We start from the raw sequence: 15,000 nt of genomic DNA, 5'->3' as shown, positions 1-15,000 counted from the left end.
TGTCCTGATATGTTCAAACATAGTAGAAGTATAATCAGTGATTTAGTAATTTTCAGTTTAGTTTTCAGCAGTGCTTCTGTTAGCTCCAGCTCAGCTTTGATTTCTAATTTGTTTGCACATGTCAACAGACCACATCAGTGTACGTCACACAGAAAATACCCCAGAAGAACCCAGACATGAGAAGACAGCAGTATTACCGTCTTTGCTCTCGACTGGAGACGCTCGGAGAGGAACACAGTTCTCCTTCAGACTCAGCTGCTGGTACAGCGCTTTACTCTGGAAGAACAAACAACAGTTCAGTGTTTTTTAACAATTTCACGAAATGTTCAGTTTTGGGTAAATTCTTCCTGGTTTCCACAGTTTCTCTCACCTTTTGGTGTGGAGAATAGTCGTCCATCGTACTGAAGGGAAGAAAGAGAGAGAAAGCCGTTAGAGACACATGACGAAACGCTCTCGATGTGAGTCTGACAGATGCAGCGAGAGACGTCTGATTTAACATCTGTCCAGACAGACACAGACTGACTCTGCATCCATCCATCAGAAGAGCGCAGCTCCAACTAACAGGAGCGGATAGACAGCGACGAGTCTGACTTTAGCAGGATAAACGAGTGCTTAAACACAAAACCTTTCTGAGGAGGATCAGATGTCACCTTCGTTCTTTACCCGTGACAAATGCCAGTGATTTGGCTCAGAAGAGACTCAGTTCTCAGTCTTTAAATGATCATCTCAGATGTTTCTCTTAAGTTCATTAGAAGAAATGAAAGCAGATGGCTGTTGTTATACAGTAAGAGCTGTAGAGCTATACAACTCAGGATGGTTCTGGGAGAAAGTAATGAGAAGTGTTTGAGATTTCTGACTTTTGGTGGCAGGTTTTGGTATTGTGGCAAATCTGAGCACACTTTGAGACATAGTTGAGATGTTTGTGAATCACTGGAGAAGACAAATGAGATTACTGAGGTCTTTTTCTCAGATACAAAAGCAGAAGACTCAAGAAAAAGTCTCCATTTCTGTCCAGGAGAAACAATTGAGACATTACTTGAGGAGAAATGTTCGAGGTCATATTGATATTTCTGTTCTGGTTGCAGATTTTGATCAAACTGAGCACAGTTTAAGACAATAAAAAATGTCAAATGACCTTGATGAAAAACGTTAGAGCTTATTCTGAGATATCTGCGTTTTATCTGCAAATCTAAGCAAAGTTTGAGACGTTGAGATCTCTTTTGAAACTTTACATGAGACACATGAGAGACTACTGGTGTCTTTTTCTCAGGAGAAATGCTCTCGACTCAATCCTCAATTTAATCTCACTGCTATCCAGATAAAAATGTGAGACTTGATGAGAAACATTTGAGTTAATCTCTGTCTATTTTATTCCAATCTGAGCACAATTTGAGCCATTATTAAACCCATTAAGATCCTCCAGAGGAGACACAAGTGAGATTACTGGAGACTCGAGTCATGTGTCATTGTTTTCTAGGAGAAACAGCTGATGGACGGCCGTTCTTGACATCAGCAGAGATCACACACACTAATTACAGCTCATAATTACACCTGCGGAGTGTGTCAGCTCATTTAGACGGATAACGAGCGTCTGTCTGCCAAACCCTGAGGAGAGACGTGAACGCTCATCTTGCTCTGTTATACTCCTCAAATAGAGAAATCCTGTTAAAGGGGTCCTCGGATGCAAAATTCACTTTTACGTGTTGTTTGAACATAAATGTGTGTTGGCAGTGTACACATCTACCCTACAATGATAAAATCCACCTAGTGTTTTTTTTTTTATCCCTATAAATGATAACCTCTTTCTCAGATCGAGTCGTTCTCAGATTCCTTTCTGTGTGATGTCAGACAGACAGGCCCCTCCCACGATTGTTGACTGACAGCAGCGTTTAACCTTAGCCCCGCCCTGAGTGAGCTGTCATCAGTCCACTATGGTTTCACCGCCGGAGCAGATGTAGACGAGAATGACTCCTCAGTGACTGAGGTGTTCTGTTGTTGTTGGATCTAATAATGAACACTGCATCTGAGCCGCTGAAGACGCTGTGGATTACGTTTGTTTCTGAAAGGAATGCACCCCGATCGACCTACATGAGTCTATGTACACGAAAATAGTTTGTGATCCAGCTTCACCTCCAGAAGAAGTGATCTTAGGGTTTTTAAATGAAACTTTGCTAATCACCTTTCCTAATAACATGCTAGTTAGCAAGTTCTGTGGCTAAATGAGAACGGCTTGTCACCCCACAGAAGAGGGGGCGGGGTCAGCAGGGCTCATTAGCATTTAAAGGGACATGCTCCGAAATGGGTTGCTGTGAACAGAGATGTTTAGGCTGCTGTTTTATACTACCATTGAGAAATTTTGACCGAAGTATGTTATTATAGACTTTTCATTAAGTCCCTAAAGAATCATATCATGAAATGCGATGTGTGCTCTGATTGGCCAGCTATCCAGTGCGTTGTGATTGGCCGAATGCCTCAAGTGTGTGACAGAAATGTTACGCCCCTTGACATATTTGAAAACACACAGCATCTCCACGACATGACGTCAGCAACAATACTACAGCAAGAATAAAAGTTATGCCTTCTTTCTTTGCTTGAACATTTGGGCGTTATTATGCAAATTTTCACACACAGTGATGTAGACATGTGGGGGCGTGTTTAAATGAGCCATTTTAGGAGGGCGTGGATGAGACTTAACTTAGATAAAGAGTATCTCTTTGGGTTTGAGAATTTAGTCTTTGCAACTATAGGGTTCTTATCTATTCATGTAACACTCCAAAGAGAAAGGAAAACATGATATCGCATCATATGACCCCTTGAAATTAAAAATGCAAACGTGTTTGCGACTCACTGTCTTCGTCGCAGTAGTTTCTGGAACTCCTTCAGGTCCTTCTCCAGCGAGGGGAACTCATACACGTCTTCCAGCACATATCGATACAGCGTCTGCACAGAAGAAGAGGCATTTATATTAGCGGCTGACTGATCTGTAGATATTTGGCATTTCACGATAACTGGAATCAGTAGCTTTTCCCATTTAGATGAATATGGCACAAGCCAGACTGTGGCAGCAGAACTGTCAAAATCATGTTATTTTATATTATTTTATTAAGTAATAAAATAAATCAAAATAAGGATTTGAATATATCTCTATATTTCGGCACTGCACACGTAAAAAATATACATATTATATATATATATATATAAAAATCCAGATCTATCATTTGAAAAATCTAAAAAATAGTAATTTTAGTACTTCATCTCATTTTAGTTGTAAGGCAACATTTCATATTTTTTAATTTAATTTAATTTAATTTAATTTTGAAACATTTATTTCAATCAACAATCATCTTTTAGTTTTATTATCCTTAACAATAAAAACACTGCGAGTCTGATGAATCCTTCACTGAATCTACAAGCTTCATGAACTCTACTGACTCATGATTATTCATGCTAGTGTGTAGTTAAAAATACAATGTTTTTTTGTGTTTAACATTTTATTTTACTTGACCATTTTTTTTATCTGTCTCTATAAAGGCAGAATTCTGAACGAAAACACAGCTGGATGCCGACTGAATGTGTGTGTGAGAGACTGTGTGAGTTTTGACCTTGCATGCACACTGGGTAGTCAAGAGGCAATTTATTACCCAGCATGCACTGGAGATGTACCTTATAATAGTGTACATTCCCTCAGTGCATGGAGGACACTGTCAGAACACTAACAAAGTGAGGGAACAGTGTACTTTTACCGTGTCAGTGTTGTAAAACAGCGACCACACACACACACACACACACAGACAGACACACACTGTTCTCAGGGGCACTGTAGCGCTTGATGGAATCTGAATGAACCCATTAACACCCCCCCCCCCACGCCCCCATTCTGCTTGTTACCAGGCAACCATCACCTTGGAAACGCTGCGTTTAATGATACAGGCGACCGTGAAACAGCCTCGTCACTGTGATGACACGACCGTTGTCATGGAAACACTGCACAAGTGTGTGTGGGTGGGACAAAGGCAGGTAGGAACAAGATGTGCATTTGTGTGATCTTGTGAAGATGACAGACTGAAATCTGTGAAACACATGTATATTCACATCATAAACACCTACACACAGCTACACAAACACACACTTTTAATGAGGCTTCGGCTGAAACTGTTTCTAGTGTTGATCTGCATGTGGCCTTCAGCAGCGAGCAGAAGAGAGAAAATCAGAGAAACCATTAAAACCAGCTCAAGTCGTGACATGAGACTGAGACGAGCCCTGAGGAGAAGCACGAGTTTAACACAGTCTCAGCCAATCAGAACACTTCTGATGTTAACATGCAGCTGGGGAAGAGGGTTCTGGACCAATGAGATTTCACTGTGGGCCGGGCTACACAACTGTGCTAGCTTGTTACTATTTCAAAATCTCTCTCTCTCTCTATATATATATATTATTTAATTTTGAGTAAATATTGTGTAAAATACTGACAGCCTTCAATAATTGTAGTTAAAAAAATATTTAAATAGAATATAGATATAATATATTATTTTTATATTTTGAATAAATATTATGTAAAAGCCTGACAGTCTTGAAGTCAAATAGTTACAAAAAATATTCAAAAAATAATATAAAAATAATAATAGTCTTGAATAAAAAAACATAGAAATATTACAATAATATATCAATTCCAGTGACAGTCCTGAACAATTTTTTTTTTTAAATAATAAAATAATATACATATATTAAATATGATTTTTACCCAAAATATTGGGTCACACTTTATTTTAAGGTCACTATTAACAAACCATTAACTATGATTTAATAACCCCCAAATTTCTGCTTGGTCAAGCAGAATATGTGTTTTATAAGTACTAATGTTTGACAATATTTTATTATTAATAGGCATGCTAATAAGAAACTAGTTATTACTGAGAAACAGGTCCCTAAAGTGTTACCAAATATTCAATAAATGTAAAAATATATACATTTTTTTTATAAATATTTTGTTATATGTGATCATTTTACATAGATTTGCTTATATGAAACTACTGTACTGTGATTGCACATGTTACTTTCTAGAAATCATAACCCTCTTTTGAAAGCACACATGAGATGATGGCTATTAAAAACAACCCAGCAGCAGCAGCAGCAGACAGAGAGACATTAGAATAGCTGTGTGTTATACATCAGATCTAATGTAAGCGTTCTGACCTTCATGAAGGGCTTGACGTTCTCCTCCTCTCGCAGGAAGTCCTTGTACAGCGTGCTCCACTGAGACACCAGGTGCAGTACCTTCCTCTTCCTGTAGAGGGCCTCCTTCCCCTCCTCCTTCCCCCGACAGCGCTTCGTACAGTAGGTGAGATCCAGTTAAAGACCAACAACACACACACACACACACACACACACACACACACGCACACACACACACACACACACACACACACACACACAAGAGGTTTGGAGCGATCTGAAGGATATTGTCCCAGCAGCGCCTGGCAGAGCTCACTGGTGGACATGAACACCAGATACGTCAGCAGGAAGTCATCCAGGAGCATTTCTGCAAGAAAACATCACACACAATTCATCAGACGTTCACTCTCCTGCCAGACATGTTTAATGAGAGCTTTAATGAACGCCGGGCTCGTTAGAGCTGTTTGATCAAGCGAGCATCACTATTACTGATTTAAACAGGAACAGGAACTCAACTTTGGCACATAACTGTGTTTATTGTTCAGGAAGAGAGTCCAGATTTCCAAATAACAACAAATAAGACTAAACATAAATAAAAGACTAAAACATCTGAATATGCAAATCAGCTCCTAAATGTCATTAGTAAAACTCACTCACAGATAATCTCACTCCAAACTAGAAATTACAAATATTTAATATTTATTATAATTACTATATACATATAAAAAGAAAGTACTAGTATTTTGACAAATATTTTTAAATATTATAATTTATACATTTTAAGTATATATATATATATATATATATATATATATATATATATATATATATATATAAAGTTATATTTTTAATATATATTACTCTATAGTTTTATATATATATATATATATATATATATATATATATATATATTTATATATATATATATACATTTTACTAGAAATGTAAAAATGTAAAAAAAAAAATTACTAAAGTTATCACTGACAAATAAATTAAAATAAATTCAACAGTAGAAATAAAAACTAACAAATTATATGACGTTTTATATTTTGAGAAAATATACAAAATCCTAAAAAATATATGCAATCTGACTAGCAATAAATTTTTTAAGTGGTTTGCAAAACATTTAAAAATGCGTTTCATTTACTGTAGATGATGTGTTTTGTAGCTAACACCACTAAAGGTTTCTCAGGAGTTTTTTGGGGGGTATCTACAGTCATTCTGCAGCACCCACCGAAGCAGAAGCCAGTCTCTTTTAAAGTCCTAATGATTTAATCTACACCTCTTTCTTCTAAAAATACCTTGGGCTTCTCTGAACAGCCGGGGTTCCTCCTGAACCAGCATCACGAGACGATTTCTCACACACAATAGAGAGTCTTCTGAACACTTATCAGTGAACACCGACGCACGTCTGAACACTAACACTGACTTCAGTTATTCAGACATTTACATCAGTCCTGCACTGCTCATGCATTCAGCACTTAAACACATGAGAGTAATATCAGTAGTGTCTAATGAGAAACAGTGAGACTGCTGGCCTTTAACAAAACACAAGAAGTCTTTCTCTCCTTTTGTTGGCATGAGGCACGTTTTAATGCTAAACACAGCTGCCAACACACCGGTAATTACCCAGGATGCACTGCACTGCGGGGCTAATTTATGGCCTGTGGGTGTGTTATACAAAACACAAGGATCATTGAGTTACACCCATACATTAAACACACACATGCACACAGAACAAGTCATTATCTGCTTGCTTTTCTCTGTTTCTGTGTGTCTTCCTCCTCACCTCGCATCATCTCACAGCGTTATTCAATGCAAGCACTAAAACCTCGGGTAAATGCAAACTAAATGCATAGTAAGAGACGAATGTTGAATTAGATATTGCATTGCATTGACTAAATCTCCTCATATGAGCTTCAGGAATCAAACACACATTGTGCAAACACACTCATGAATAATTATGCTTTAATAAAAAAACAAAATAAAACAAGCTGTAACCAATAGATCTTGCATGCACAACTTCAAAAACATCCTCAGAAGTCATCTTGTCAAGACACCTGGAGGCACAAACTCCACACAACAGAAAGCAACAGAAACGCTGTCGGCGTTAAAACTGTTCTGACACGACACTCACCCGTCTCTTTGCTCTCCGTCGCCCCCTGCAGCTCGTCCAGACGCAGGTCACTCAGCAGGTGCTCCAGGATCTTCTGGGGCGTCCCGGACACCACCACATACCTGCGGGACACAGCAGAAGAGGAAGAGTCGGATAACAGGTAATCGTCCTCAGAGGAGGAACACGTCCAGCAGGAGCCGCTGTTAACAACATAACCATCATCCTCATCCTCATCCTCGTCAATGTAACGAAAATGAGGAATGTCAAATGTGGGCATTTCATCCTCATCCTCCGGACTAATGCAGTTCTCCCAGTCTTCCTCATCATAGTCATCCTCTTCTGCCTGCACAAGTGTGACAGGTGTGTGTCTGAGGAAGGTGTGCGGATCCATTGCAGACAGCTGTGTGCCGCGTCATGCCCAGCGCAGGGGTCCGATCCCGGGGTGCTGGATAAACTCACACCAACCTGACAAACACGGCTGATGCAGCAGAACACACCAACACCAAAGAAGAAGTCGTGTTTACATGCACACACAAGTTTCAGCGGTTCCCGCTCAAGCTGTAATGAGGAAGACAACGCCAGGAATGTGTTCAAGAGAAAGAGAGAGAAGCTGAGCTGGACTCCACCCACAAGCCTAACATTCAGAAAGAAATCGACAACAATCTGAAATATAATTATGATAAACATATCTGACCTCCATACCAAACTCCAGTGTTATTCAGCCCTAAATAGAACCATCAAATTGGCAAAGTACTTATCAATCAAACAACTGAAAGAAAGAAAAAGGAGGAATTTATAAATATTTAGGTATATGGCTAGATGAAAAATTAGCATTTAATGTTCACATTGATCAATTGCTGAAGAAGCTTAAATCAAAACTAGGGTTTTTCTATCGTTTTAAAAATTGTTTTCCCTATGAGGCCCGAAAGAAGCTGGTTGAGAGTACTTTTTTAACAATAATTGACTATGGTGATCTTGTTTACATGCATGCAGCTTCCTCTGTACTAAGGAAATTGGACTCTGTCTATCATGCAGCGTTACGTTTTGTATGTGGTGCAGAATACCGTACGCATCATTGTATTTTGTATGAATCTTTATCATGGTCCTCTTTGTATCATAGGAGACATTTACACATGTATGTATTTATTGCAAAGGCACTCCTTGGTAAATTACCATCTTACATTACAAACTTTTTAACTTTTTATACTAATGGTACTGTACCAGATCGCAGCTGCATCTTTGTTTAAAAGTCCCAAGAGTATTCACTGAATTTGGAAAGCATGCTTTTTCTTTTTATGCCCCTAGGGTTTGGAACGACCTACAAAATGTATTGAAATTAGAGTCTTTGCCATCTTTGAGCACTTTTAAATGTATTCTGTATTCTACATTTAAAGAGTGTTGTAAATGCTTTTCTTGAACTTCGATCTATTTTTTATTTGTTGGATTGTTTGTGTTTTGATTATTTATTTGTCTGAAACTATGTGTGCTGCTGTTTTTGACCAGGTCTCCCTGGAAGAAGAGATTATTATATCTCAATGGGATTTTTTTCCTGGCTAAATAAAGGATAAATAAATAAATAATAAATTGCATTTATTTATTTATTTTCTCTCATGTAAAAATTGTCTCCTTTATTACTCTCTCTTTCTCTCAAGTTTAAGTCCAAGTTGCTTTATTGGCATGACATTTATGTTACAGTATTGCCGAAGCATTTCAGATGTGTAAAATACAGTATATTTTACACATCTGAAATGCTTCGGCAATACTGTAACATAAATGTCATGCCAATAAAGCAACTTGGACTTAAACTTGAGAGAAAGAGAGATTGATTGGAGGAGGGGCGGAGCTTAAGAACATGTAAACAAAGAGGAGGGGCTATATAAAGGGGCGTGGCCTCACCTCTTATCGCTGTCCTCGTCTTTGACTCCAGCCGTTTGTGGAGACGCTGGATCTGATGGGACTCTCTGGAGAACCAGCACGTCTTGACCCCGCTCCTTCAGACAGACTCGTACGACGCCCTCGCCCTGCGCCTGAGAGAACGACACACACCCGAATCACTCACCCATCACAGCAAACACAACGCCTTCAATCTTACTGAAACACACACTGATCAATTAATTCAATCAAGTGAACACTCTGTCATTTAGACTGGCTATGTGAACTGAATCAACTGAATCAACTCAAAAGAACGAGTCATTCATCAATAATGAATAATACTCATGAATATGGCAAGAAAAACTAGGGCAAATATTAAGAATGTGAATACTAATAGTTACTTAAAATTCAACATTCAACATAATTACACACAAGATATATCTTACTAATTTCTAAAAAAAAAAAAAAACACATTTTGTCACCTTTCATACAGACTATGTGAACTGAATCAACTGATACAATATTCAACTCAATAGAATTAAACATTCATGAATAATTCATAAATTAATGGTCCATTAATTCTGAACGATTTTAAAACAGTATAGAAAAAAGACAATAAAATATTGATTGGAATATGGCAAACTTTTGATTCTTTCATTAAAAAGATTTTTTTTCAGTTGCAAACTACACAAAAACTTCTTCTATTGGGAAAAACAGGGTGCAATCAAACCCAATCAGGCTTGCATGCAATATATCACAGCGTGTTTTCCCGACAAGTTTCCACATGCATTTCTGTCACACTCAAACTCTCACTTTCAGTTTCAATCTAGCAGCACGCCATTAGAGAGAAATGAGAGTCATTACACTCAGAAACTCAATCCTGCCAAACACAAAAATGCTGCAAAAATATATTTCCCCGAAATCAAACTTCACAAAACAAATGAACTTCAAAACAGTTCGTACTAAATGATCTTTGTATTTATAATGAATGAAAGGCAACTCAGTCAGTGTTTGCTGATGCTCCGAGCAGTGTTTCAGACACACACCTGACGTGTTTGTGTGTGTCTCAGACGTGTTTGAAGAAGATAAAAGCCAGGAAAGGGATTAGGAATATCTGAGACGTCTCACACACACACACACACACACAGGTGAGGATCACGACACTCATTCAGATGCACAGCGGTTTGCTGCACAAAAGAAAGACGCAGATCCGTGGCATCAGAAGGCTTTGTGTTTGAGATCCGGCTCACATCCCAGTTTTAATGTGACCTGCAGGTGCAGATACTTCAGAGACTGTAAAACCTGCTCTGTGACATGATGGAGAATCACATAATCATTCTGCTATTGAATCAAGCGGCACGTTTTATCAGCGCACGTTATTTTAACTAAATAAAAGACTCATGCAAATACGTTTTTACCTCACACAATGATTTAATCATTTTCAGCTACTGTTTTCATAAATAAAATATTTTGTGTTTCTTGTTTCCTATTCCTAACAGGTTTTACCAGCTTCAGTAGTTTCGGCATCTGTGATGTAAACTAAACATTATTATCCTTTCTAAACACAGAACAAGTCCTTCAAATACTGTACTGTATTCCAAGCATCAAGCATGTGATGCAATCCAAACCCACTGAAACGTAAGAAATGAGCCGTGTGTGACTATCGACGCTCGGACCCCCACAGGCTTCCAAACCCTGGACAAAATGTTCTGGAACCACTTCACTAAAATATACAACATCCATCAGCAGCCCAAACTCTCCTCCATCGCTGAACGACCTTCAGTCGAGAGTCTGCTGCCTGCGGAGCAAAGGATGCTGGGACGCCGCAGGAGTCATCTCTCAATCACCAGACCCCCAGGACGGGAAACAGATGGATTATCTGCATCCAGACAGACACAAACATGACCTCTGACCTCCTAACGAAGGACACGACCTCCTCGGAATTCACTGTTACCTCACCGCAATCAGAATTCCAAAAAAAACTCCTGAAGATTCCAAAAATACTTCCAGTCTGACCACAAATTACTCAAACCGGAACAAACACGGAGTGTTTCCCAAACATTCCCAAGACACTCCAAAACAAGCACGGATATCAGATGGAGTACACTGCTCCTCCCTGCAAATGTGTTTGGAAAAAGCAACGCTAATAAGATTTTACTCCAGTTACGCAATTCCACAAAAATAAATGGGAAAAAAAACGAACATTAGCGCACAACGGGCCAGAGGCTTCTGGGAAAAAATGTTGGCGATGCAAATGATAACAAACTGTTTCTCTCGAGCCTTTCCAAAATCAACTCGCATTTAAATGTCAATGTTGATGAGAAATGCTTTTTTCCGTTTTAAGCTGGCAGCGGGAGAGCTTTACGTAACAGAAGCGGTACATTGTGAATGTTTGAACGAGTCCCACAGGATCTGCAGGGACACACTCATAAAATACAAATAAAACATGTCTGTGATGATGAAGCTGGACTACAGATGTACAGGAAAGTCAGTTATACTGTTTACTGTCATATTTCACCACAGAAGGATGAGATTGACCAATCAGAGTGAAGTATTTCAGAGATAATGAGGGTTCAGCGCTCACCCAGAACCAGCAGCTACAGCAGATTATATCAGACCTTCCAATCCACCAGTTCCTGCAGGGAAACCCAGCTCTGCGTCTCCAGGACGTTACCTCTGCTTTCTTCTTCCTCTCTCTCAGACACGTACAGTACTTTCATGCATTCGGCTGATTCTTCTACTGAAAGCATTCAGGGTTTGCTTTTTATCAGTTCATGCATTCACTGAGACTCAAACCCATGATCTCTACACTCTTCTTCACATCTTTACATTGTTCTTTACCAAACATGATCTTTTTGAATATCAGTCAAATTTTTTTTTTTAAAAATAATATATATATATATATATATATATATATATATATATATGTTATTATATTATAACTTTCAAAAATGTAATATATATACAAAAAAAAAAAAAAGTCTTTAAGAATCCTTATAAAAACTAAGAATTTAATAAAAATGTTACATGCAATATATTTAATAGTGTAATACTTTAATGTGTTTTTATCTACTCATATTATACAGTATAATATATGATTTGAGTGTTTAGTGTTTGATTTTTATTCATTTAGAATATTTTTTTTTTTACATTTTATTCAGCAAGGATGCATTGTAATATAATGTATATATAATATAATGTTACAATTTATACTATATAATATATTATAAGATATTGCAAATATAATGTTTCAAAATATATTATTAACGTTATATTTCATAGATTTCTATTTCAAATAAATGCTTTTTGAAGGATTCTGAATGATTTCTGAAGATCATGTGACACTGAAGACTGGAGGAATGATGCTGAAAATACAGCGGTGCATCACAGAAATAAAGTATATGTTAATATTTATTCACACAGAAAATAGTTTTTTAAACTGCAATAAAATGTAACATTTTCTATTGTATTTCTGATTAAATAAATGCAGCCTTGCTGAACAGAAAACATTGCAAATTATTTTTAATTGCATCTTTAAATCCTTTTTTTATGTTTCAAATGCAAAGGACTTGTAGATTTCTATGAAAGAGTGACTAGTTAAGCGGTTGCATTAGTTGCTCAGTCGATGTCAGCTGTGGAGGATCAGCGGGACACAGGTGTGTGTTTAAGTCTCCACCTGTGGCTTCTCACGCTGGGTGGAGATCGAGTCCAGAGACCACGAGAGCACACGAAAGTGTTCCCTTCCTGCGTGTCTGCACAGAGAGCGATAGTGTGTGTGTGTGTGTGCGTGTGTGTGTACTGCGCTTCCTTAATTACACCAGAGTTGCACAGAAAACTCCCATGATCCTGTAAAAGCCAAAGGACACGGTCTTTACTCTAAACAATGCAGCAGAACCGAACAAACTCCACCTAAAGTCACCGCTCAAGCACTGCTCTCCGTTAGGAAATCCTGTTACATAACTGCGGGAATGAGTTGATCACAAAGATCTTTTTAGGAAAAAGACGTAAGAATGAACCTCATATTCAGGAATTGACCTTCTGTGAGCTAAACTGGAGTCTCTGTGTCTCCAGACATCCTCCTGGTTTACACAAGACCTGAAACCACACACGCTCATGAAGAGGGAAAAGAAACCATGCAACACTTGTGTCCAAACCAAACATGAGATGTATAACGTCACTCCAATGACAGAGTCGGATCTGGAGAACCGCACCGCTATTAGGAGACATGGAGGACAAAGCAGTCGGTGTTCTCTCCTTCATTCAAATTATGCAGAATTTTATATATATATATATATATAATTCATAAATATTAATATCAATTAATATTAAAGTTACAAGCTTTGTTGTTTCAAGATATGTTCATCAGAGACTGATAATATCTTTATAAACAATCACAGATAACATGACGTACTTACTTCACGTATAATGTGCAAAATTACTTTAAGTTTAAGCTTTAAGTTTTGAGAAACGTTTAGAATTTTATGTTAGACATAGAACAACAAAAAAAGACAAAAACATTCTGCTTTTACATTTTTGCACAATATATATTCAATTAATTCAATAGTGCAAATAATAATAATAATAATAATAATATTAATAATACAGCCACAGTATTATAATTCAAAATACATTGCAATTATTTATTTAGGAAAATATGGCATGAATACAATAATGCAAGTAATATTAATAATAATAATAATAATAATAATAATAACTATAGCACATTATTATTATCATCATTGCAAATAAATTGCAATAATTTGTTTTGCAGAACTAATCTGCAAGAATACACTGGTGTAAATAATAATACTAATAATATAACTAAATAAATATATATAAAAAATATAATAATAAGTTATAATAATATAACTAGTAATAATATAACTGTGTAAAATATTAGTAAATTAATTCAAATAAATAATAGTAAATAAATAAACAGTACGAAAGCTCTCTCTGGTTCTGTTTTAGAAAGACCTCAACAGTTTGATATCTAGTGAGTTTCCTTCCTCACCTGACCTCCCCATGTGACCCCTGACCTGCTGTTGTCATGCCAACAGGCTCAGGTGCGAGCGAGGTTCGTCCTACCTGAGCGGAGCGGTCCGGGAGCCGGTAGTTCTGGTTCTGGAGGAAGCGATATCCGTCTTTGGCCAGCCGCTGGACCACCTCCAGCCGTGAGAAGTCCTCCGGAGCCCGGAGAGCACAGACGCCCGCCTGCTGCAGAGAGAACAGATACTTCAGTCCACAGTCCCACGACATCACAGCTACTGCCAGAGACACGGAGAACACACAGCCATGCTCTCAGGAGACACTCTCCTCTGGAACACTGTTAGACAGAGTGTTTGAGGGACAGAGGGGGAGGGGCGTGGCTGTGGGGCTCCGCCCACAAGAGGCGGAGACAGATGATTGACAGCATCTACAGTACACCTTAGAGACCAAGAGAGACTTTGGGTGCTTTACTCGCAATCATATTTTGTGTTTCTATCATTTGCTTGCACTTCATGTTATTAATTTGTTACTTAAAGTAACATGTTTAAAAATAAATAAATAAAAACAACAACAACTAAGCAACCAGCAGAGCATTTTGTATAGAAAAACACTATTATTGTTGTGATTAACTATAAACAAAGTAAAAAAGTAAATTGAACTTGAAGTAAATAAAAATTAAAATAACTGAAATAAGTTTAAGCTAAAGCGATTAAATTACTAATTGGAAATAAATAAAAACTAAAACTGAAACTGAAATAAAAAAGCGTAAATAGTCATATAAAAAAGTAAAAAGCATAAAAGTACTCAAAATTAAACTAAAATTAACTAAAACTGAAAAATGAAGACATAAAGTG

The 15,000-nt window shown here is 37.5% G+C and overlaps 1 protein-coding gene across 1 annotated transcript in view; it reads right to left on the bottom strand.

Annotated features, from left to right (window-relative positions):
• The window catches only part of rapgef5a (Rap guanine nucleotide exchange factor (GEF) 5a), a 43,502-nt gene that overhangs the window by 6,112 nt on the left and 22,390 nt on the right, over nt 1-15,000 (bottom strand). Inside the window, exons 9-16 of the mRNA XM_026252477.1 lie at nt 14,246-14,374; nt 9,185-9,315; nt 7,310-7,410; nt 5,461-5,539; nt 5,194-5,338; nt 2,849-2,940; nt 371-401; nt 198-276 (exon numbers count right to left, since the gene is read on the bottom strand). Of these exons, the coding sequence (XP_026108262.1) occupies nt 198-276; nt 371-401; nt 2,849-2,940; nt 5,194-5,338; nt 5,461-5,539; nt 7,310-7,410; nt 9,185-9,315; nt 14,246-14,374 (787 nt within the window). The remainder of the gene's footprint in view (nt 1-197; nt 277-370; nt 402-2,848; nt 2,941-5,193; nt 5,339-5,460; nt 5,540-7,309; nt 7,411-9,184; nt 9,316-14,245; nt 14,375-15,000) is intronic.

Source organism: Carassius auratus, unplaced genomic scaffold, assembly GCF_003368295.1.
Source record: "Carassius auratus strain Wakin unplaced genomic scaffold, ASM336829v1 scaf_tig00030631, whole genome shotgun sequence".
NCBI classification, from domain to species: Eukaryota; Metazoa; Chordata; class Actinopteri; order Cypriniformes; family Cyprinidae; genus Carassius; species Carassius auratus.
This window is presented reverse-complemented; position numbering and strand designations above follow the sequence as displayed.